Source organism: Scardinius erythrophthalmus (genome assembly GCF_964197995.2).
Source record: "Scardinius erythrophthalmus genome assembly, chromosome: 25".
Taxonomy (NCBI): Eukaryota; Metazoa; Chordata; class Actinopteri; order Cypriniformes; family Leuciscidae; genus Scardinius; species Scardinius erythrophthalmus.
Window position 1 is genome coordinate 8249322 of NC_138245.1, and position 24285 is coordinate 8273606.

Below are 24285 nucleotides of genomic sequence, written 5' to 3' on the forward strand. Positions count from 1 at the left end.
TCAAAAGTGTACTATCCAAGTAGTAATAGAAGGTGTTTGTTGAAATGATGACATTAGTGCACATTCAAGTAGGCCTAGTAGCCGTTCTGTTCTCTGGTCACAGATGGATACACAGTCATGCGGATCAACAGGGCGAATCAGGAAGTGTGATTTTCAAAGAGACAAATCGCCATTTATGACAAGTTTATGCACTTTCTTTTACATCTTTACTCTTATTTGATGTTTAGAAATTCATTTTTTCGATCCAAAACCCAGCCCACCTCTTCAAACGGGCCAGGGCACGGTTCAGCATTCCACGTGTTACTGAGCAATCACACAAGTCAAACAAACCTGTCTGGGGATGCTGGTTGGTGGAATAATGACAAATATATTAATGAATAATGTTTAATTAAGCATTAACAAGAACTGCACAATGAATACCTATGAAATGTAATATATTAGTCTGTAAAAAATCTGTAAAGCTGCATTGAAACCATGTATATTTTGTAAAATGCTGTAAAAAATTAAAATATAAGCAAAATGGCTTTTTTTAAATGACAGACATGGGATGTAGGAAGAGTATGTGCATCTACAAAACCTGAGATAAACGTCTCCGTGTATCATTTATTATTAGAAATGTACATCAGAAATTCAAAATTAACATTACTATTCTAATTTCCTTGCTAAAGAAGTGGTAATAACAAAAGCCAATTTACAGGTTTAGGCTTTTTCCTTTGATAACAGTGACATATCTCCTTCATGGTGCTTAATTATATGTGATCTTGCCTGATTCCACTGAACAAAACCCTTTCCACATTTATTACAGCCAAATGGTTTTTCACCGGTGTGAATTCTTAAATGCTCTGCAAGATGCCAGCTCTTATAGAATCTTCTGCCACAAAATTTACAGGGGTAGTTTCGATCACCTTGGTGTAAAAGCATGTGGCTTTTCATGCTCTTTTGACGTTTGAATGGCCTATCACAAATCTTACAATAGAAAGGATATTTCCCAGGTCCCTGATCAGAAAAACTTAATTTAGGAGAGTGCCGTGGGTTTGTATCCACATTTACACAGTCTGGCTGTAGGATTATTTCGACATGGGAGAGCTGTGAGTCCAGTGGTTCTTCGGACCGATCTTCTGCTCGCCTTTCTGTAGGGAAATAAATGTTATTGTAATGAAGTCTACAAATATGATTATTTGTTAAAAAACTAGTGCTGCCAATCGATATATATATATATATATATATATATATATATATATATATATATATATATATATATATATATATATATAAACAAATTAATCACACATTTTTTAATTAATATTGTAATACTTTCACACTGAGTATCCAAAACAATGTTGAAACAACAATGGCTGTATATTTTGAATATTTGTTTAATGGCATCTTTTTTCTAAGTACTATGAATGAAGGTCAGTATCACTGATACCAGTACTGATACTGATGTCTCTATTTAATATTTTTTTCTCAATTTTATCCATTAAACCCTCTGATATTCTTCATTTGGAGTGACACTAGTGATCTTTGGGGTCTCCAGAGACCCCAGACAATAACATGTAATTTTGTAACAGAATAATAGTTTTTATTTTTAACAAATGTAATTTTTATTAATGTTTTTACTCCACATTTGTGCAGTTTTTGGAGTTATGATATATTTTAAATTTATATAAATAAATTAAAAAAGTGTTTGTTTGTTTTAATAGGTTTTTATACAAAAACAAAAGACCCAAATTTCTAAATTTCATTTATGGGAATAACATGGATAATTTGACATGGTTTAGTGTAAAATTTTTGCCCATATTTTGGAAAATGTAGTTTTAAAAGTAGAAAATTATCATTTTAGCCACTAGATGGCTATAGAGCTCCACTAATACTATTTGCTATTTGACTAAATGAAAGATATCTTTTCACAATTTTTTTTCCAGTTGGATTCATATAGAAATATGAAATCACAATTCTAACAATAAAAATGACTTTTTTGTCAAAGTTTAGCATTTTTTTGTACTAAAAAATAAATAAATAAATTCAATAATGTTACATTATGATTAGAATCAAAGATATGTACAGTTATATTATATATTGAGCACAAATACATGACATGAACATCAAAATGCAATGAACTGAACAGCATAACAAATGAGCAAATAAAGCAGTAACTTGTCTCTTTTTCTCTCTCTCTCTCTGTGTATATGTGTGAGTGTGTGTGTGTGTGTGTGTGTGTGTGTGTGTGTGTGTGTGTGTGTGTGTGTGTGTGTACACTGTCGATGTGTCAGTGTCACCAAATTTATTTTTGTGGTGGTTCCGCATTTTGGACTATTTTATGTGACAAATTATAAGAGCAGTTTTAATAGTCTCACAAATTTATTCCTCTGTGTGTGTGTGCGTGAGCATGATAATTTTGCATTATGAATGTTTTTAGCACTGTTAGAAGTGTGCCACTTCATTTCTGTCTATGTGTGTTCTGCGTTGTTTCTGATTTTGATGATGAATTTTGTCCATTTTTTATGCTGGGTCCCCAGAGACCCCGAAGACCACGAGTGTGACTATTTTTTTCACGCTAACATTAAAACAGATATCATTACAATTTTTTTTTTTTTTTTTTTTGTAGATCTAGAAAGGTTTGAGAGCTGTACAAAGTTTCATGCCATTTGGACAAAGAGAACATTTTTTAAAAATTCAGCAAAAGTCATTTGCGGGTTAAAAAGACCCCGAAGAACACCAAAGGGTTAATTATAGCCATTCAACATTACAGTATAACTGAAAGAGCAGGAAGAGATTTTCTCCTTGTCTTTTGTTGTTTGATTAACAATAATAGCCGCTTTTCCCCTGTCAGTGCGAGTAAGGGCTTTCAACAGGCCGGGCTGGGCTAATAGCCTCAGACCTGCAACGAGACCAAAACCACACTGTGTTTCCACCGTTAGGCCTGAAGCTCCACAGTGCTTCACTAAAACCCGCCTGTAACGTGCCTCTCTGGAACAACGTCACACAAACCAATCATTTCACCACCAAATGGAAGTTTTATCAGAAAGAAATCACTGGAAACTAGCGAGATCGCAAAACTATCATGATAAAAGTGACCGTTTGTTGGCATTTTTGTTGTTGGATTTTGTCTCACAGCTCCCAGACTTTATTTTGAGACAACCCTACGAAAAATCAGGAAAAACGAGGGGAAGGAGAAGAAAGCGGGGAAAACAAAGTGGTGTTAAGCTATGCCTGAGGAAGCAGCGTCTGACAGATTCCTCTGCCCTCTGTCATCCTGGGGAATGTTCAGTCCATGAGGAACAAAATGGATGAACTTCAGGGGTACGTTCGATTCCAGAAGGATTAAAAAAACGATGGCATCCTGGCTTTTACCGAGACATGGTCCAATGAGCAAGACCTAGACACTGACCTGTGCATTGACGGATTTGGAACACTGTTTCATTTGAACAGAAAGGCTGAGGTGACGGGAAAAAAACTAGGTGGTGGTGTATGTTAGTGATAACGAACGATACAGCCATGTTGTGACTGCTCGAGAACAGATTTGCACTTCGGATGTCGGACTTTTAACAGTATCATTACGTCCTTTTAATTTGCCTCAAGAGTTTCCACAAATTGTTATGAGAGTTGTGTATATCCATTCGAAGTAAGATGCTGTTTCTGCTGCTAGTACCATTTTTGAGGTGGTACAAATACTAGAGTCGATTTCACCTGAAGCACAGAGTTTTATATTGGTAGATTTTAATCATGTCGCAAAAAAGCACTTGCACACTATTATCAATACGTCACCTGCCCAACCAGACGGAATAAAACACTAAATTTGTGTTATGGGTCAGTGAAGGACGCTTACAAATCACTTCCACTACCTCCATTGGGCTCGGCCAATCACAACTGTGTGTTTCTATTGCCTACATATAAGACATGTTTTAAGGAGAGAGAAAGTACAAGCAAAGGATGTAAAGGTTTGGACTGAAGAATCTGTGTTCTGTTTACAAGAGTTTTATGACTGTACGGACTGGAAAATGTTTAGACAAAGCTGTGGTGATGATTTGGATGAACTTGCTGATGTAACTTGTTTTTATGTTGCCTTTTGTAGAGACATAATTCCTTGTTTCCTTTTATAAAAGTGAGATTAGAGAGCCAGATGGCTGCTAAGAAGTTGGGTTCAGCCTGGTCCAGTATGAAAAGTATATTAGGGTATGGTAGTTCAAAGCACAATAATCAGGTCGTCTGATTACGGAAATAATTTGGATTTGGAATTTGCGAACGCCCTGAATGGTTTCTATAATCGTTTTGATACAACTGATTTTAGTAAGGAAACCCAGGACTTGCGCCACAAGCTTGATGATAGCCAACCTTTTTTGTAGACCAAAGGGAGGTGGAAAGGGCCTTTCTTTCAGTTGGAGTAAAAAAAAGTTATGGACCTGATAATATTTGTGGGCGGGTACTCAAGTTTTGTGCGAAAGTGCAGTCCTGTATTTCACTAAATTTTTTATATGTCCTTGAGGGTACAGCATGTTTCAAATGTGTGGAAGGATGCAATGATTGTCCCTGTTCCGAAATCTATTTGCCAAAGACGCTAAATGATTTTAGACCGGTGGCTCTTTCATCTGTTTTAATGAAAATTCTTGAAAGATTTGTGAGATCTGAAATATTGAGGATAACTGAGGGTTTATTAGATCAGATGCAGTTTGCTTACAGATCTAAAAGAGGTGTAGAGGATGTCACGATCACCTTGATACATTTTCTTTTGAAACATTTGGAACTTTTAGAACAATTTAAATTGAGTAATAACCTAGTAGTATGGACGTTAGACTTTTTAACTAATAGGACACAAAGAGTGAAAATAAATAATCCTCAGCACAGGTCACTTCCTCTACTGGTTCGCCACAAGGATGTGTACTTTTCCTTTTACGGTTTATTCTTCACACAAATATGTGCCAAAGCAATCAGGAAAAATCGTGTTATTTTGAAGTACGCAGATGATACTGTAATTGTCAGTCTGCTTCAGAATAATGAGAGTAGGCATGGACCAGTTGTTTGTGACATTGTAGAGTGGTGTGAGGAGTCTCACCTTCATTTGAATCTACTGAAGACCAAGGATATGGTAACTGATTTTAGAAAGGTTTCTATGCATGAAGTCACATCCATTAAGGGTCAAACAGTGGAAGGTGTGCAATCTTATAAATACTTGGGGGCAATCATTGATTTGAAGTTGAGTTTTGAAGCCAACTGTGAAGCTGTGTAAAAAGGGGCATCAACGTTTGTTCTTTTTAAGGAAATTTCAAATTGACAAAAGACTAATGATTCTGTTTTATCGGGCTTTTATCAAATCAATTTAGTCTTTTTCTGTGGTGTCCTGGTACTGGAATTTATCTTTAAAGAGCCAGAGCTCTATTAACCAAATTGTGAAATGGTCCAGTAAGTTGATTTTGGAGCTGCTACTTAACCCTGCTTCACTGTACACCAGGCAGGTACAGCGAATGGATGACAGGCAGCATCCCCTGTAAATATATGCTAAATATGGATATCAGACAGTCCGGTATAAAGAGACGAGATGTACTGACAGATCAAATAAAATAAATACACGATTGTGATAGCCTAAATCAGTGTTATTTAAATGGCGGAATGCGGTCCGGACCATGGGACACAATTGCGCAAATTTAACATTTCTACAGATTAAAGTGAGCAGTGCATCAAAACAACGGAGCGATCCACACCACAAGCACTCAGTGTTGTTTATAATAATGATCTTTCGGAGCTATATCTATAATATTTTTTATCTAGAGCCAAAAGTGCTTCATTCAAGCCCTTTCCGCTCCGCCCGTGTTGCTTCTCTCTCTCCCTTGCTAAAAAGTTAAAAGTTAGAGCTGCAGACGACGCGGTTATTTAAATAACAACAGTAGCAGAAACACGGTGAGCAGCAAAATAGATACTTTCGCTAAAAGGCAGCAGAAAACAAAACTGCAGCTCATACAATTATTTTGTATCTGTCATACAGATAACTCTGACCGTTTAACTACACTAGGTTAAGACTACACATTAATTACATTTAGCATTATTAATCAGCATATGAAGAGCATTTCATAATAAACAATGTTAAAATTTGGAAAATTATTTAGAGATGGCAACAAGGAAAGACTAGTTGCGCAGGTTCTGGCATACTTTTGTGCGTACGCACACTTTTAGGATGAAAACTCCGGAAAGTTTTATACATGAGGCCCCAGGTGAGAACAGGTGTGTGTCACTCTTTACGTTCATTTAACACTTTTTAACTCATTTAAGACACTGCTTACGATGATACTCGCCAATAACGGGCATTTCGACAAAATTGTGCACTGTTTTTTTTTTGTCCATTCAAGCGCAAAAGAGAACTCAGTGTGGCACTGCCGCGGTGTCTGAAGCGACGTTCTGTGCGTGTGTTTCAGGTGTTTTTTCACAGAGAGCCGCTTCACAGATGGCGCACCAGTACAGATTTGAATTGTGCAAAACAAATGAATGGCATGTGTTAATTTTAACAGCTCTATTAAAAACACAGTGTTGAAATTAATTTCATTCTTTTGCCTAAAGTCCCAATTCATTGACCTGCCTAACTCAACCCGTCTTTCGGCTTTTTTTTTTTGTTTTTTTGAGGATTAAGAATTAAGACTGGCAAACATAGTGTCATTTGACAATCTGATTGACAGCTATAATGATAATCACCTGCATGGAGTCTCTCATGTTCTTTCAAGTGGAATTTCGATTTAAAACGACTCCCACATGAACCACAGCAGAAAGGTGTCTGGTTCTGGTGCACTAAAGTGTGTCTCTGCAAACGTCCTTTGGTGCTGAAAATTTTTCTGCAAATCTTGCATATTAATGTGTTTTGGTAACTTTGAATTGTCTTTTGTGACATCTCATCAGAACTTTCAATGTAAAGTTGAAGACACGACAGGTCTTGTTCAGGTGCTGGAACTTCAACATGACAATCACTGCCAGACTGCACTGCAGAGGGGTATGAATGTTTAGCCGGATTTTCACACAGCTCTGACTTAACTGTGATTGATGATTGTGTATCTGTACCAACTGTGATTGATGATTGTGTATCTGTACCACCAATATCTTCATTCTTCGACAGCACATTTGGCAGAAGTGTGAGGCAGTGAGAGGGATCCTGCCATTTAAAACCTTCAGAAAGGGGAGAAGTATTGGTAGAAGCTTGTCTCAAAGGCTCATGGGGCATCACAGTTGCAACCTCCATTTTTACTTGGATTTCTGACAGTTCTGAACCCAATGGAACTTGCAGACATCCATCTCTCCGAGTATCTGTGTGACATGAAGCACAAAATTAGTTTTTACTTGTAAGACAGGGAAATGCTAAATATAATGTTCAAGTCAATTTAAAATGCCATTCACCACCAATTTACAGGAATACACTACACAAAATTGGCAGATTTTTGTCCTGATTTACAGTCTGGAGGAGTCAACACTAGTTATCAAAGGTAATAGCCAGTTTGCAGAGTTTGTGAAGTCAGAGTTGACACATTTCAAATAAAAAGGCAAAGTGTACTGATTTTTTTTTAGCTTTAGACTATGATTTTATCCAGTCGGAGGACATCAATCATGCTTGATATTTTGAGAGCCGACTTTAGATCACATATTGTTTACATTTGTCATGGGTCTCCAAGCAAAAGAAAATCCTCATTCAGGTTATGGTACACGTGTCTTTTTGCTGTGACATATTTTAATGATTTTTATAAAGTAAACACACAAAAAAAAAAAAAAAAAAAAAAAAAAAAACATTAGAGCCTGGAAAGTTTCTGAAATTTGGTTGATTTCACACGGAATGACCCAAATGTGTTTATGTCTGATAACCTTTTATACACTTAACTGCAGATACTGAAATAACACTGTGTGGTACAGTACAAATATTTTGAGTGTCCCTTATTTTCCTAAAAGAACCACGATTGTCCCTCATTTTCCTTTCCAGAAGTTGGCAACCCTAAGCACAACTGTTTCCAATATTGAGAGTAATGGAGTTTCAAATCAGTATATTATAATGATTTCTGAAGGATCATGTTACATGTGACACTGAAGACTGGAGTAGTGGTTGATGAAAATTCAGCTTTGCATCACACAAATAAATTACTTTAAAGTACATTAAAATAGAAAACCACTATTTTTAACAAGTAATATTTCACTATTACTGTTTTTTTCCTGTATTTTTGATCAAATAAATGTAGGCTTGATGAGCATATGAGACTTCTTTCAAAAACATTAACATACAGTATATTAAATCGTTAAAAATGTTAAAATAGAGCAGTGAGATTAATTGTTAAAAGATTGTGATCTCAATTCAAACACCCACACAATCTCATTCCTAAATGACAACGATTCGGGTATGTATTACAAATTTGACAAGTACAACCATAGCGGAACATTGAAATCTACATGGGCGCTGCCACTGACCCAGAGAGAGCAGTTGTCATTCAAATACACAGTATCATTATTTCTGTTACTAAAATTCAAATTATGACAGAAGTACAGGGATAAAAGTTTAAAAGTTTGGATATAAACACTGATGTCTACGGTAGCAATCAAAAGAGAGTAAATCGCCTTCTGAAAGTAATGATGATTTAAATAAAGATTGTATCTATTACATCGTTAGACCAGACGGTGGGAAGTGATTTAAAAAAAAAAAAGTGTCACTGAATCATTCATTCAAAACGATTTCATTTAATTGTTTTATTATTAGTTCTACTTAATTCAATATTTTTAAAATAGACTGCAGCCATTTGCAGTATAGAGCCTCTATTAATTTAGGCCTACATGTTGTTTAGTTGACTATTTAGATGATTTAATTTATCCTGAATCTTGCAGCTTTGTTAAAGTAATGACACAACCTGTATTTGAGGATAGTTTATTTGTGCATTGTGCATTTCTCAATCATTATTATTATTATTGCATTGCATTATACAGTAAGTTTTGCCCTTCAAAACTAAAACTGATATAAAAAAAACTAACAATTTCTGTTAAAAAAATTATTGCAAAGCTATTATATGCTTAACTTTTGACTATATAAACAACCACATCGGCACAACACTGCTCAGTTTGGGTCACTGAATAGGCTACTCCGAGGTATGAGTATTCTCATTAGATGGGCAAGAAAAGCCTGATGTACCAAATATGACACCAACCATAAATCTTATTTGAAATATATAAACATATATGGACTTTTCTTACTATTATTTCATACGTCAGGCGTTACATGGTTAAATAAAAACAATTTAATAATGACAATTTAAATACAACTTATCATCATGCCATCCATTATAATATGATAAAAGTGAGAACAACATTGTGAGATCATTGAGCGTTGATATACAGCGTGTAACGTGACTGACTGGTAACATGAAGGTTACCTGAAACAGGGTTCTTCCGATAATTCCATAGTACTACCATTTATCATGGCCAAAAAGCATGGTATTCCCATTGACCATGACAAAATAAAATAGTTTAGAGTGAGTGTTTCACTAACCATGGCGTGTTTCTGCACAGACGCTGTTTCGGCTGTGAGCCAGTGTCCTGAGACAACAGTTCTCCTGCTTTAGACGCTCTATCTCCTGCTCATATTCAATCATATTGTCTTTGACAGCGTCAAATATTTCTTCGGCTACTGCTGTCATGCGCTTCACCAAAAACGAATGAATAGACACAAGTCCCATCTTGATCATTTTGTTACAATGTACAAACTTCCGTTTCTTCTTCTTCTTCTTTCTTTGGCAACCGCACTAAACAGTGCATTACTGCCATCATCAGGTAGCTTGGATCAAAAACATTTTCCTATACCCCTTAAAGGGTTAGTTCACCCAAAAATGAAAATTCTGTCAGTAATTACTCACCCTCATGTTGTTCCAACCGCGTAAGACCTTCGTTCATCTTCGGAACACAAATTAAGATATTTTTGATTAAATCTGAGAGTTGTCTCACTCCTCCATAGGCTTTCAGAGGGACCGAAACTTGCTGGCCCAGAAAAGTTATTAAAGAGATCGTTAATATAGTCCAAGTGACTACAGTGGCTTAATCCTAAGTATATCAAGCGACGATAATACTTTTTGTGCGCAAAAACAAACAAAAATAACGATTTTATTCCACTATTCATTTCCTTCTCTCTGGGCCTCGTAGTGTTTTTGCGCTGCGCGTCTGTGTTGCACGTCATCACGCATCACACACATGACCCGCTTCGGCCAATTGTGAGCCTACGTGGTGACGTGTAACACAGGCGCGCTACGCAAAAACACTACGTGAACCAACTAGAGGCCCAGAGAGAAGGAAATGAATAGTGGAATAAAGTCGTTATTTTTGTTTGTTTTTGCGCACAAAAAGTATTCTCGTCGCTTGATAAACTTAAGATTGAGCCACTGTAGTCACTTGGACTATATTAACGATCTCTTTAATAACTTTTCTGAACCAGCAAGTTTCGGTCCCTCTGAAAGCCTATGGAGGAGTGAGACAACTCTCAGATTTAATCAAAAATATCTTAATTTATGTTCCGAAGATGAACGAAGGTCTTACGCGGTTGGAACAACATAAGGGTGAGTAATTACTGACAGAATTTTCATTTTTGGGTGAACTAACCCTTTAAAGGTACGGTAGGTAGGATTTTTATAAAAAAACTTTTTTTCAAATTTGTTTAAACTATCTTTATATACCAATACATAATTAAAATGTAAGTGCTCTGAAAAAGAGAGAATAAAAATCGAGTGACTGTAGACCTTTTAATCTGCAATAAACACAGCTCATTATTTCCATTTGGGACGAAACAATTGATTGGTTTGGGCGACTGTCACTCACTCTCGCAACCAATGGCTACCACCCCTGTCGCTAGATCTGCCCATATGCGCGCGCACACGTTTGATTTGAGAGGCGCGGAACCTACGAATAGTAAAATGATGGCAGAGAAAGAGCATTCAAAATTCAAAGCACCTGCATATTCAGTCAGCGAAGGCAAACGAGGCAAAAACTACTTCCTCGGACCCTGGTTGCCCGCACTCTTGAACGACCTCCTCTGCTTCGCCCTCGACCCCGGACCTGTCCTCGAACCGACGATGCGGTATTTGTCTCCGGAGTGTAAGTTACGTTAGTCTTCATTAGAGTCAACAATGTTTTCATTATGGAAACTCTTACATGCAAAACACCGTATATGTTATGAATCTTACACGAAATTCACCTTCATCACAGTGTAACTGATGGTAATGGAAAAACGTGTATCAATGCAACCTGTTTTTAGCTTTGCCTTATAAATATAGCTTGTTACCTATAAATATAGCTCGTTACCGAATCAAACTTTACCAGTATCGATATGCTAGCTTGATAGTGAGTACCAGAGCCATAGAGAGAAAGAGTTGCGACACTCCCATAGACCTCCGTTGTAAATAATGGCGGCGCTTTTAACCGCCTACTTCCGGGATTTGAAGATCGGAATAGTTCCAAACACTGTCATTTGGGCATTGGACACCATTCACTTACATTGCTGCGCGTCGAGTTGTTCCAGAGTTAAGTTGTTGAAATATCGACCTCTTTTGAATTGTCAACTGTTTATTTTGTATCAGAGACCCTTTGCGATGCTTATACTGGTCTTCATTTGTACATGCACAGCGTAATTATTTATATTTTATACTGGTTGTTTCAACCAATATTCAAGCACTGCCTTCTAGTTAGCTAGCGCGACTTCGTCAGCTAAGAGTTCAGTAATGAATCGCTGCCACCTTTATAGCAACTTTTATTTAATTCAATTTTTTGGGATATACTAACTTTTCATTATGTATTATTGTCTTGAGTGAAGCGGCTTGTGAGAACAATGCTGGACCTCTAGGATTGTTATGGCCATCACCAGTCCTGTCTGTTTCATGGATCACCTGCCCCTGGTTTTTCTTTTTCTTGTTCACACACACTCACACAAGCACACATTTTTGTTGTCTGTCATTGTTTAATAAAAATATTTTATTTGAAAACCTTCATTTGTATCAGCAATGCTTAAATTCGTTTTTAATCTGTTATAGTTTTGATAATGTGTATGGCTTAATATTAAAATAATATTCTTAGTCTTAACATGATCATGTTTCACGTTGTGGTCCTGGGGGTGGCCACTTTCATCAGAAGAAGTGAGCTAGCTTCTAAGCGAATTCTGAACGGTCCGCCACGGCAGACCTCTTTGCGTGATCACGAAGGTAGGCTAATGGCTGAATCAAAATTTATAAGCAAAATCACTGGAATCAATAGCCTAATACAGCCCAGTTGTGCTAAAATAAATATCATGAGACGTCCATCATCAGATGAATGATATGGAAAAGTTAAGTTAGAGCCGCTAAAGCCAGTGCTACTACCCATGCGAACATGAACACTTAAGCTTTTCCCTCCAAAAATATAGCCTAAAACTTGTCTCCAAATGCAAAACTGACATTCACAAAATGCAATAACAGCTGAAAAAGTACTTGGGTGTGTGTTTTATTTTATATTTACCGGTCAATAATGCAATCGCTGCTGTCAGTCCCATAGAAGAACATGACAGCCAGCTTATGTTTTGGAACTATTGGGGCTTGCATGAACCACGTGACAGCCATAGCGGCGACATCAAAGAGTGTCGCAACTCTTTCTCTCTATGGCTCTGGTCAGTACTAAAAGAAATCTTATTTGTTTATATTCATAGTGATAAAGTTAGGTATTTTATTACATGTGATTCTGACATGATGTCACTGCATGCACTGCGCTCCTTCCTCTCCACTCGTCTCAGGTAAATAAATAAATGCGCCGTCTTCCAGCTGAGCCTGAGCGTTTGGTGTCGTGCGTTCATGTGTTTTGGGGGCGTGGCTTTGGAAGGAGCTCAGAAGGGAGGGGGTGGAGTGAATGGAAATAATGAGCTGTGTTTATTGCAGATTAAAAGGTCTACAGTCACTCGATTTTTATCCTCTTTTTTTCAGAGTGCTTACATTTTAATTATGTATTGGTATATAAAGACAGTTTAAACAAATTTGGAATGTTTTTTTTTTTTAGAAAAATCCTACCTACCCTACCTTTAACCCTTGTATTTTCATTTTTTTTATCAAGAGAAAAATGATGCGTTTAATTATTTTTTCAAACTCAGACTCATTGGCCTTGGCTCATTTTCTGCGAAGAATATATATCTGAACACATTTTCAATGACCACACACTGTACACCCCCCTACAACATTTATATTACACAAAGGTCCACTGGACCCGGGGTTAATAAAAGTGTGGAAATTAAAAGTCCTGTGTACCTTTACTCTGTCCTCCTCCGGTCAGGGCCCACTGTTACTGTGTGTATGTGTGTGTGTGTGTGTGTGTGTGTGTGTGTGTGTGTGCACGTGTGTGTTTTGTATGGTTTATGAGGACACAAATGTGTATAATGACATGGGTGTTCCGACATAAACATAGTTTATGAGGACATCTGTGTCCTCATAAACCATACGGCTTAAAAAAACATACTAAATGGTGTTTTTTGACATTCCAAAAATGCCAAAAGTTTTCTGTGATTGGTAAGTTTAGGGGTAGCGTTAGTGTAGGGCAGGGAACGACAACTGGCGGCCTGCAGGCCAAAACTGGCCCGCCAGCAATATTTTCTGGCCCGCCGGATTATTTTGGAAGTCCTAAATGCTGCACAAAACTCTTCCACTACTTAAGAAAAGCCGTAGTCGCGCGCATACTGTGTGAAACGCCTATAGGGAATCATGCGGCGCGGGATTACATTTTAAAGTATAACTATGCGTTCACACTGGACGCGAATAGCGCGTCAAATATCGCGCCTGCCGCGTAGTTATACGCTTGACCACTTTGTGTCCATTCGCTCGTCAAAAGACGGTAGCGGTCAGAACTCTGGTGTACTTTGGACGGAGCGGGCGGTCTAACTGACAATAGCCCACTCCCGACATCTTTTGACAGCGTATCCGCACTTAATTCTGACCGCCTGTACACCTCTGAGGAGCTGTTTGGTAGGCTACTGAAACCATTGTCAGTCAACAACATTCTTTTTTTGCAAGGATGTTTGAAATAGTTTGGCAGAAAAAAAGCCTACTTCATTTGTCAGTAGGGCAATATGATTTTCTTTTTATGTTGCTTAGAAATTTGAGTGATAGGCTTTGTCCTATTTAATTTATGTTATTTATATTTCATAATTTTTTTCTGTGGCATTTTTTTTCTCTGCTGACAGTAATGTTAAAATAGCCTAATATTTATATTGACACGAACACAATTTTTGTATAGCATTTATAATTATTATAGGCTACTTAATCTCCTTCTTTCCGTTAGAGACATTTGAATGTGAGATTATGGAAACGAGATCTAAATTTTGCGGACCGTCAGGTCGGGAAATAAAGCGGGTGAACACAGAGTGTATTTTAAGCGGTTGCTGAATAGAACCTTGTGGGAGCGGGACAGAAAAAAAGAACAGTCCCGCGCAGACCTCCTTACACCTTAGGTGTGTATGTGTGTGTCCCGAATAAATAATAATATTAAAAAAGGAATAAAGTTCAAAAGTCGGACTGTAAGCGAATGAGGCATGATTGCTATTCACACCTTTATTAAAATGGCTGTAATCTGTTACCACAATAGTAGGCTTCTTGATCTGTTTAAAATGATTACCTTGATATAGGTGCCTAAGGTGTTAAATTCAAAATTAAATAAAATTTGTCTAATCCAATAATTATTTTTTTCCATTTTAGTTCAGGAAATAAATAATGGAAAAACAAGTCGTTTTTCATCTTTTTATTTTTGGTTTTAATTTGAAAAAAAAAAAACGATTGAACGAATGATCCACGGACGGTGACGGACCCATCATATTCCGCGATTATAGGCCTATATAAGAGTATTTAATTTGTATCCATAGGCCTACTCTGTGTAGCTGGCCCGCCATCTACTGGCTAAAAAAATATATTGGCCCGCGGCCAAAGTTACTTGGCGACCCCTGGTGTAGGGGGATAGATTATACAGTTTGTACATTAGAAAAACCATTACGCCTATGGAGAGTCCCCGTAAACCACATATCCAAGTGAGTGAGTGAGTGTGTGTGTGTGTGTGTGTGTGTGTGTGTGTGTGTGTGTGTGTGTGTGTGTGTGTGTGTGTGTGTGTGTGTGTGTGTGTGTGTGTGTAAGAGTGAGTTTTGTGTTTCTACCCCTGCCGTTCCCACACAGGGTTGCAATTCTTAAATGTGATCTAACAGAGGTAACGAGAAAATATTAACAATATATGTAGTTTATATTGCTTGTAATTGGGATGAAGTAAACATATCTGTTGAGTATTTTAACTTAAAAAATTGTATTGTGTTGAATTAAAAACCCAAACATGCAGTGGGTCCACCAGACCCACGAACACTGGCTGAATAACAAAAATATGAACACCACACAAGGGTTAAATGATACGTTCAAGCCTACAGTTAAAATTAAAACATGGAAGAAAGATTGTGATTATTACTTTAAAAATAAAGTTTTGAATTTTGATGATAATTTATTTGTATTATAGTGTTAGAATTATTATTACATTGAGACGTATCTAATTTGGCCAATGGCCTTACATTGTTTCTGTTTTTTCTAAATTAAAATATATATATATGTATATAACAAAAAGGACCGATAAGAATAATGAATGCCCACTTAATGATACCAATCCCTACCCATGAGTTACATGACATAACTTACATGAGTCAAATGAAATCAGTTCTTAAAGGGTTAGTTCACCCAAATGCGTGATGCGTGTGACGTACAACACAGCACGTATACTTATATACTTATACGCATGATCAAATACTCGGTATTTCATTAAATAATTGAAACAGACTGTGCAACATTTTAATTGGTAATGAAAATTAGAATGCACAATTGGAAAATACATGTAAACTTGTAAGCTGCATTTTTACGCTTTATATTAAACAATTAGCCTACGTAAATGAATCAAGATTACATTTTAATGTAGATTACATTTTAATCAAGATTACATCTAACCCTAACCCTAACTCAGCAATAACAGCAATAACTCATTTACTTATAAATTATGCTTACTTCAAAACTTGGCACAGGCTGCATGCCACATAAGTTGATTACATTTTAAATTAACTGACAACCCTAATAAAAAAAAAAAAGTAACCAACTCCGGACAATCACTTGGAAATCTAGGGCCCTATTTTAACGATCTGAAACGCAAGTATCAAGCACGAAACGCAAGTAACTTTGTGGGCGGGTCTTGGGCACTGTTGCTATTATACCGGCGGCATAAATGACTCTTGCGCCCGACGCAAATCTAAAATGGGTTGGTCTGAAGTAGCTTCATTATTCATAGGTGTGGTTTGGGCGTAACGTGAAATAAACCAATCAGAGCGACATCTCACATTCCCTTTAAGAGCAGGCGCTTGTTCCATGGCGGATTGCTATTATAACGGCGGATTTGCCAGGCACGCGCCAGGAGCGGTTCAAAGCCGAGGAGACCGACGTTCTCGTCAGGGCCGTAAAAGACAGAGAAGTTACATTGGGGATGGGAGAAACCCACCCAAATTAGCTTCGGTTAAACAGGCGTATAATAATTTGGGTAAATGTGTAAGCTAGATTTATGCCTATTTTTCACATCTTCATGGACACAACAATGATTTCCCTCATGTGTTAATATTTTTCCTTGTAATAATGTATGGTTTTCTAAAAATGAGAACTGCTGCGTCTGTGTGTAGATGAGATAAGCAAAGTGCATGCGCGTTGTGCACACTCTACATTGATTATGGCCAAGCATGGCCCTTAAAATAGCATATGAATAACATGCGCTACGCGCCACTGACTTTAGACTAGGTTTTTCCTGGTCAGTGGCAGAATTGTTTTCTAAACCTGCAAAATAGCTCCAGGGAACGTTTGCGCCGGAACACGTCTTTTCGCTGAACCGCCCCCGGGAACGCAAGTTCATTTCCTAATTTACCGACGTGCGTCTGTGGAGGGAAAAGTCCGCTGTGCGCGGGTGCAAAATAGGAATGATACATGCGTAGGTGTATAAAGTCAATTGCGCTGGGTGCAAGATAGGGCCCCTAGAGTGTAATGTTTAGTTTTGTTTCAGTTTCTACGTGTTTGACTGTGTAAGACTGCTTTCTTTATTATCTATGCAGCATCAAGATCCACCTCTCTTTTTGTCTCAACCCCATCATAACAAGGAGATTGATAAGCAGAAAGTTATTTTTAATCTTATTGTGTCTTTCTTTGTAATTATCAAATAGAGTTGCAATCAAAAAGTTTGTGAGCCCTTTACAATTATAATACTCATAAAATAATAATTGATTACTCATAAAATGTCACTTGCAGCTGCACCAACCAGACAGCTGAGGATGTTTCTGATCATTTTATGTATAACTTCAGAAAATGATGATGGACTTAACTGAAAATGAAACGCTCCAAACTGAACAATTTAAATTGCGATCCTAGATGGGGCTTTACCAACACCGCAGTACATTCCATCTATGCACCTTAGCAAACAATGTGAGATGAACAACAGTATTAAAACACTAAGCAATAAAAAAATAAAAAATAAATCAATTAATAATTTATACACTTTTGATTAATACATTCATCAGTTGTATGTGAAGCCTTTTAAATATATCTTATATATCTTGTATCACCTTACGGTTTTTGTTCCTTTCTGAGGGCATAATAACAAATATGGGCAATTTACAAAGCTTGAACTGCTCAATGACAACCTGGATTTTCAGAAATTAGCGCTGCAATATTCTTCTGTAAAGCACTATATAAATAATACACACACACATCTGGTTTGCTATCTTTGTGGGGACTCGCCATAGACGTAATGGTTTTACTGTACAAACTGATGTTCTATCCCCTTACACAAACCCTAGCCCTAAACCTACCCATCACAGAAAATTATCTGCAGTTTTACATTTAAAGGGGTATTGAATATGATTTCACTTTTCTAACTTTAGTTAGTGTGTAATATTGCTGTTTGAGCATAAACAACATCTGATAAGTTACGATGCTCAAAGTTCAAAGCAAAGGGAGATTTTCTTTTAAAGAAATTGCTTGTTAAGGACTAGGCTACATCAAATGGCTGGTAGGGACTACACGACATTCCTCCCGGGTTAGTGACATCATGAACCCTAAAAATGTACATAAACCCTGCCCCTGGAACACGATTTATAGACTATCAAGACAGAATATGCTAATCAATGACTAGAAGATAACTACACAAAAGCTACATAAATTCACCAACCATTCAGAAATGTTGTCTACATGTTTTCACTTCTTCGTGAGTCTCTCCATCTTTCTGACTTCGGTTTGAACAATTTTCGGTGCATGTCTGTGTGAGATAAAAGGACACAAGCTGTTGTAGCTCCGCCCTCTGTGCTGGGAGCAGCAGCTCATTTGCATTTAAAGGGACAGACACAAAAACGGTGCATTTTTGCTCACCTTTAAAAAGTCTGTGGGGTATTTTGAGCTTAAACTTCACATACACACTCTGGGGACATCAAAGACTTATTTTACATCTGGTGAAAAGGGCATTATACCAACCCTTTATAAAAAAATTATAATAATAATTCTGTATGATTTATAAGCTTGTTCCCTCATGAGGAGCTAAATTTTCCAAAACACCATGAGTCCCCATGAGTCAGTGTGTGTAACACAGTTCGTTGTTGTGGGAAGGAGGAGGCGGGAACCGGCGAGCATTCAAAGACTTTTAATAATAAATAAACAAATACAAAAAAACGAAAGTAAAGACGGCAGCCACTTACGGTCGACTGCATTCACACACAATAAAACAAAACAACAAATAAAATAGTCCAGGCCTGGTCCTCTCTCATCCTTCACGATCATCGCTCTTCCTTTTATGCTTCCGCTCCTCCGCGAGAGATACGAGACCGGTGGGTCGCGCAGGTGTCGCTCATCAGCAATCACGCCACCGCCCTTGCGCCGTTCTCTCACCACCCTCGGCCTCGTCCTGCTCGCCACAGTGTGCATTCAGATTGAAGCCCCCACGGGGAGAAAAACAACCACAAGCGCAGGTGCAGACACACACACACACGTATATATAGTGCAGATGTTAGCAACTTTTTAAAAATCACTTTGAAATCTCCTTGAATGACAGAAATGATGTATGGAAACAGTATGTGAATTCCATTTCCTTTCCACAAATTAGATGAAAGTCTCTGTAGAACATAAAATATTACTAACAACTAACATTATTCTAAATTCTTTTGAGGTGATGACAAAACCGGTTTTACAAATTTAGGCTTTTTTTCTTTGATATCTGTGACATATCTCCTTCATGATGCTTAGTTATATGTGCCTTTACCTGATTCCATTGTACAAACCACTTTCCACATTTATTGCACCCAAATGGTTTTTCACCGGTGTGAATTCTTAAATGCTCTATGAGATGACATCTCTTATAGAATCTCCTGCCACAAAATGAACAGGGGTGTTTTCGTTCACTTTGTGGCAAACGTATGTAGTTTTTCATGCTCTGATGAAGCTTGATTGGCCTGTCACATTTCCTGTGAAATTTTCCAGGGCCCTGATCAGAAATACTTAATTTAGTAGAGTGCTGTGGGTTTGTGTCCACATTTACACTGTCTGGTTGTAGAATTATTTCCAAATGGGAGAGCTGTGAGTCCAGTGGTTCTACTGACCGATCTTCTGCTTGTCCTTCTGTAGGAAAAGAAATGTTATTGTAATGAAGTCTACAAATATGATGACCAGTTAAAAACACAGTGTTGGCAAATTACTTGTATTTTTTGGACTAAAGCTCTCATTCATGAAATCATTTTTATCTTTCATTCAATACCTCAGGGATTGATTACATTCTGCTGAATCTACCCTGATAGCGTCTCACCCTAGTAGAAGTTCTGTTTCTTTCACACAAGATGGTGACACCAATATTAGCATATTGCCGCCACCTAGTGGTTCACAGAGAGAGAACTGGAATTTCTTGTTTCACCATGATCTCCATGATAAAGATGCTCAAAGAATTGCTTGGAAATCCATCCATACTACACATATTTACATTTCAGGTAGGATGCTGCCTTAAATAACTACGGCAGCTTGCTAGGTTTTCAACAAAGCCAGTTTGCACTTCACCCATTGTGGTACAGAATGCAATTGTGCATTAATCCGACAAAGAAGTGTTTAATTAATATAAATTGTGTGTTGAAAATAAGATTAAATTAAGATGAGGCAAACTTGTGTGATTTTTCAAGGTTTATGTGAACAAGTCATTAGACTAGTTAAGAACACAGATGTTTTAAAACAAGTTGTTGTGTCTATTACATTGAAAGTACTGAAACTACCTAATATATTTTAGTTTTGGAATCAACTTGTTTTCAGGACATTAGCATTTCCATGACAGTAGTTCCTGTCCAGTCTTGTTAACATAGGCAGATCTTCTGTGGTAGATCATATAATATAGAGAGCTGCGTTGGGATTGGGATCCCGCGAGTCCCAAGTCCCAACGCAAATCTCGTGCGAGAGGGCAGTTTTACCTTTGCTGCGGTGGGAGTGGACGGTCAATAAATACAGCACGGGTCCCACAGTACCGTGTAACAAGAAAGGAGTCAACAAATGAAGTTCACCGTAGTCGATCATTAACATTCTCTTGCTCCATAGCAGGCTAGGCCAAATGATTCATTATTTAATTCATTCGTAAAGTACGTTTAATGTTTTTTTGTATTTATTTACTTTTTGCTATATGTTAATTACCTAGGCTACATAAACACCAGTGATATCATTTTTATATAATGATATATAAGTGATTCAATTAAATAGTGTGCCTTTTCTACAATTTCTACAAGCTGTGACAGAATGTTTGCAGGTGCGGGCGGTAATGGTTAGAAATTCAGAAAGGAGCGGGATTAAGAAAACAGTCTGCGCAGGGCTCTAATATAATATAAACTGCCACTGGGTATAAGAGATTATGCACTAGAATCACTGCTATCATCACCTAAAACTACAAAACTCATATTATTATTGCTTTTTGAGTGGTGTAGAATAAATAAAGGGATTGTTGACCTTTGTTTTGTTAGATAAAAAAAACTAGCAGCATCATGTCATGTGACCCACATTTGCTTTTTAATCTTTAAAAATGCGTAGAATATAATATACGCAAGGAGCCAGACTGAGAACCTCGTATGGCTGGGACTGTACTAGGGCCTTAAATATGGACACATCAAAAGGGAATCTAAAATTATATTACTTTAATTGTCTGGAGTTACAGCCGCTGCATAAAGCAGTCAAAATATTTTAAATAATATTTCATTTAATAACATTACATCATCAGAAGAAAAGCAGAGTTCTCTCTCAGATATTTGTTTTGATATTTTAATTTGCAATACAGTATATCTAATAAAACATTAAAATTTAAATTCATTTTTTAAGGCGTATCGCAGTAAGCTGCCTTAAGGTGCTTTCTGACATGATTTGATCGAGAAAAACCCCTTCCACATCTTGGGCAGCTGTAGCGATAATCACCTGCATGAAGTCTCTCATGTTCTTTCAAGCTGGATTTCGTTTTAAAACGTCTCACACATGAACCACAGCAGAAAGGTCTCTCTTTTTGGTGTACTAACATGTGTTTCCGCAAATGTCCATTGTTCCTGAAAGACTTGCTGCAAATCTTGCATAATGCACTCTGGTGTTTTCGCCTTGCTTTTTGTAACACCTCATCAAAGGTTTCAAGCTCAAGTTGTAGAGACGACGGTTCTTGTTCAGCTAGTTTAAGTTCAACATGACAATTGCTGCCAGACTGCACTGCAGATGAGTTCGATTCACTGGCCTGATTATCACACAGCTCTGACTTAACTGTGATTGATGACTGTGTATCTTCATTCTTCGGCATCACCTCTGGCAGAAGTGAGAGGCACTCATGGTGTTCCTGCCCTGTGACTGCTTCAGAAAGAGGAGAAGCTTGACTCAAAGGCTCATGAGACATCACACTGGCAACCTCCAACTTTACTCGTATTTCTGACAGTTCTGAACCCGTCTGACCTTGCAGACACCCATCTCTCTGAGTATCTGTGTGACACGAGGCATAAGATTAGTTTTCAACTGTAAAAACAGGGAAACAATAAACAGCAGTGTTCAAGTTAATGTGAAATGCAGATCACAACCCAGTTTACTTCAGTAACCTTATGTATTTTATTCTGAACAAGAGGTATTGGTATAGTTTTCGGAAAATCATAAATAAATTTACTTTAAAGAACATTAAAATGAGAAACTGATTAAAGAGTCTGTCTTTCCTCACAATATTTATTTATTCACCTTTACATTAAAAAACAATGTAATAATAGCCAATTAAAAATGTTGGTGTTGATAAATATCTTTACAGCGTATTTATGATCGTTATTTGGAAACCTTCGCATAACTAACTTCAAATAATGGTATTACCATTTTTCATGACCAAACATTGTAAAACCATGGTTATTTTTTCTCTATAGGAATATGACTTCAATTTTGTTAGCCTAATACATTGGATACCTCTCTTTAAGAAGGTCATTATAGAGGGAATACAGTTCTTGTTTATTATTGGTTTATAATAGTGAATGTGATACTGACCATGGCATGTTTCTGCACAGCTGCAGTTTCGGCTCCTCAGAGAACAGTTCTCCTGCTTTAGACGCTCTATCTCCTTCTCATATTCAATTATACTGTCTTTTACAGAGTCGAATATTTCATCGGCTACTGCCATCATGCGCTTTATCATGAATGAATAAATAGACTCTAGTCCCATCGTGGACACTTTTGTTTTTCAAGCTATTACTATTGCGTATTACTCTTCTTCCGTTCCGTCTCGCAACAACTTCTGTGTGTGACGACGATTGACTAACTCCATTGGGAACAGTAGCGCCACCTTTCGAAACGGAGCAGTGAGTCGAGAAAGTGCGGTCTGCTGTCTGTAGGTTTCCTGCTTTGCATGTAGGACTTGATGATGGTGAGATTAGATCTCCGAGTGAAGCTTACCAGGGGTGTGCAACGGACCCAATGTGTGTAGGCTATCTATCTGATTTTTTTGTTTGTTTGTTTTTTGTATGCTGTATTCGGATAAATCCAAAAGTGTGCGGGGCTTTAACAGGAAGTTCGTGAAATTATATGAGAAACCCGTTTTAAATGTAAGTCAGTTCCCTTCATTTAACAATAGCCTTGGATAACTCATAAAAGAATTAGTTTTTAAATTCTAATTATAATATTTTATTGAAATATATTCTAATCAAAATAATAATACTCAATGTTAAATGTAATTCCTGTACATTTAGCTGTAGCTGATGGGGCTATTCTAAAAGTCCAACAGCACATCTGGTCAGTTGTGCTTATATAAAATCCAGTCTTTTTGATGCTGATTCAACTGCACAATCTAGTCTAAATCTCATCTAACCCCTTAAGAAAAAGAAGTATACTTCAAGTTAATTTTATGAAGTATACTTAAGTAATGTTCAAGTATATTTTTAAGTATACTTTATGTAGTAAGTATACTAATATCAATATTGTAGTAAACCTGTAAGTGTACTATTTCAAAACTGCTTGGAACTAAATTGGCCCACTTTTAGTATATAAAAATATACTTTTAAGTGTACTATAAGTGTAACAGTAGCAAACTTTAAGAATACAACTAGGTTTCTCATTTGTAATGCATCTGTAGGCTACTACAAGTGAACTTATAAGTATACTAGTAGTTTACATTTTTATTTTATGAAAGTACACACTGAAGTGTAGGCTACTCTCAGTAAACTACTAGTTTAGTAGTTTATACTGCAAGTTTACTTACAAGTTTTCTTTAAGTGAACATAACATTGTACTTATAGTTTGCTATTTATATATTATTTTTGCACTTGCAGTATAGCCTACTACTATGTTCAAATTATGTTTTATACTTGAAAAATACATTTACAGGGTATACAGGAATCATACATCATACATAAATCATACATCATACATACATTTTAAGACCTCGTCACCACTTCAAGTTTTAACCATTACATCGGTGACACCTTACATTTACTATATTGATTGTAAGATAGCACAACTAAACAGTCTTGTTTATACTATATAACAGTTTTTGATAACTCCTTATCAATGCAACATAATTCAGAAAAGTGGGAATGAAGCACAAGAGAATTAATTGAGTGACGAACCCAAATGCAAGGTTTATTAGAAAGAGAAACCAGATTAGACCAATAAACAAAACAATTGGAAGTGGGAAAATAAACCTTGAGTTCACAGAGTATATTCAAAAGATGTATTTGTAACATCAACTCTTATAACTGTATGCAAACCATAGCTCTTTTGT

The 24285-nt window shown here is 37.0% G+C and overlaps 2 protein-coding genes across 5 annotated transcripts; both read right to left on the bottom strand.

The window, feature by feature from the left end:
- Positions 1-372: 372 nt before the first annotated feature.
- On the bottom strand, positions 373-9769 carry LOC308685431 (uncharacterized protein). The gene is made up of 3 exons (XM_081357203.1): positions 9497-9769; positions 6682-7284; positions 373-1130 (listed from the first exon to the last, which is right to left on the bottom strand). The coding sequence occupies exons 1-3, from the start codon at positions 9690-9692 to the stop codon at positions 700-702; spliced, it is 1230 nt and encodes a 409-aa protein (XP_081213329.1). The 5' UTR covers positions 9693-9769; the 3' UTR covers positions 373-699.
- An 8902-nt stretch (positions 9770-18671) lies between these two features.
- Positions 18672-22843, bottom strand: LOC308685596 (uncharacterized protein). 4 transcript variants are annotated; one of them, XM_081357473.1, is made up of 3 exons: positions 22557-22843; positions 21474-22016; positions 18672-19658 (listed from the first exon to the last, which is right to left on the bottom strand). In XM_081357473.1, the coding sequence occupies exons 1-3, from the start codon at positions 22729-22731 to the stop codon at positions 19228-19230; spliced, it is 1149 nt and encodes a 382-aa protein (XP_081213599.1). In that variant the 5' UTR covers positions 22732-22843; the 3' UTR covers positions 18672-19227. The 4 variants fall into 4 exon arrangements, with proteins under 4 accessions (XP_081213599.1, XP_081213602.1, XP_081213601.1 ...); XM_081357476.1 differs by having other exon boundaries at positions 21805-22016; positions 22557-22831; XM_081357475.1 differs by having other exon boundaries at positions 21572-22016; positions 22557-22800.
- Positions 22844-24285: the final 1442 nt, after the last annotated feature.

What these genes read in the sequence shown, in the direction of transcription:
- LOC308685431 (XM_081357203.1), bottom strand. Translation starts at nt 9,692, where the DNA reads ATGATCAAGATGGGACTTGTGTCTATTCATTCGTTTTTGGTGAAGCGC. An exon ending in CTGTGCAGAAACACGCCATG is followed by an intron (nt 7,285 to 9,496) that starts GTTAGTGAAACA and finishes CATGTCACACAG; the next exon opens with ATACTCGGAGAGATGGATGT. An exon ending in ACATGAGAGACTCCATGCAG is followed by an intron (nt 1,131 to 6,681) that starts GTGATTATCATT and finishes ATTTCCCTACAG; the next exon opens with AAAGGCGAGCAGAAGATCGG.
- LOC308685596 (XM_081357473.1), bottom strand. Translation starts at nt 22,731, where the DNA reads ATGGGACTAGAGTCTATTTATTCATTCATGATAAAGCGCATGATGGCA. An exon ending in CTGTGCAGAAACATGCCATG is followed by an intron (nt 22,017 to 22,556) that starts GTCAGTATCACA and finishes CGTGTCACACAG; the next exon opens with ATACTCAGAGAGATGGGTGT. An exon ending in ACATGAGAGACTTCATGCAG is followed by an intron (nt 19,659 to 21,473) that starts GTGATTATCGCT and finishes CTTTTCCTACAG; the next exon opens with AAGGACAAGCAGAAGATCGG.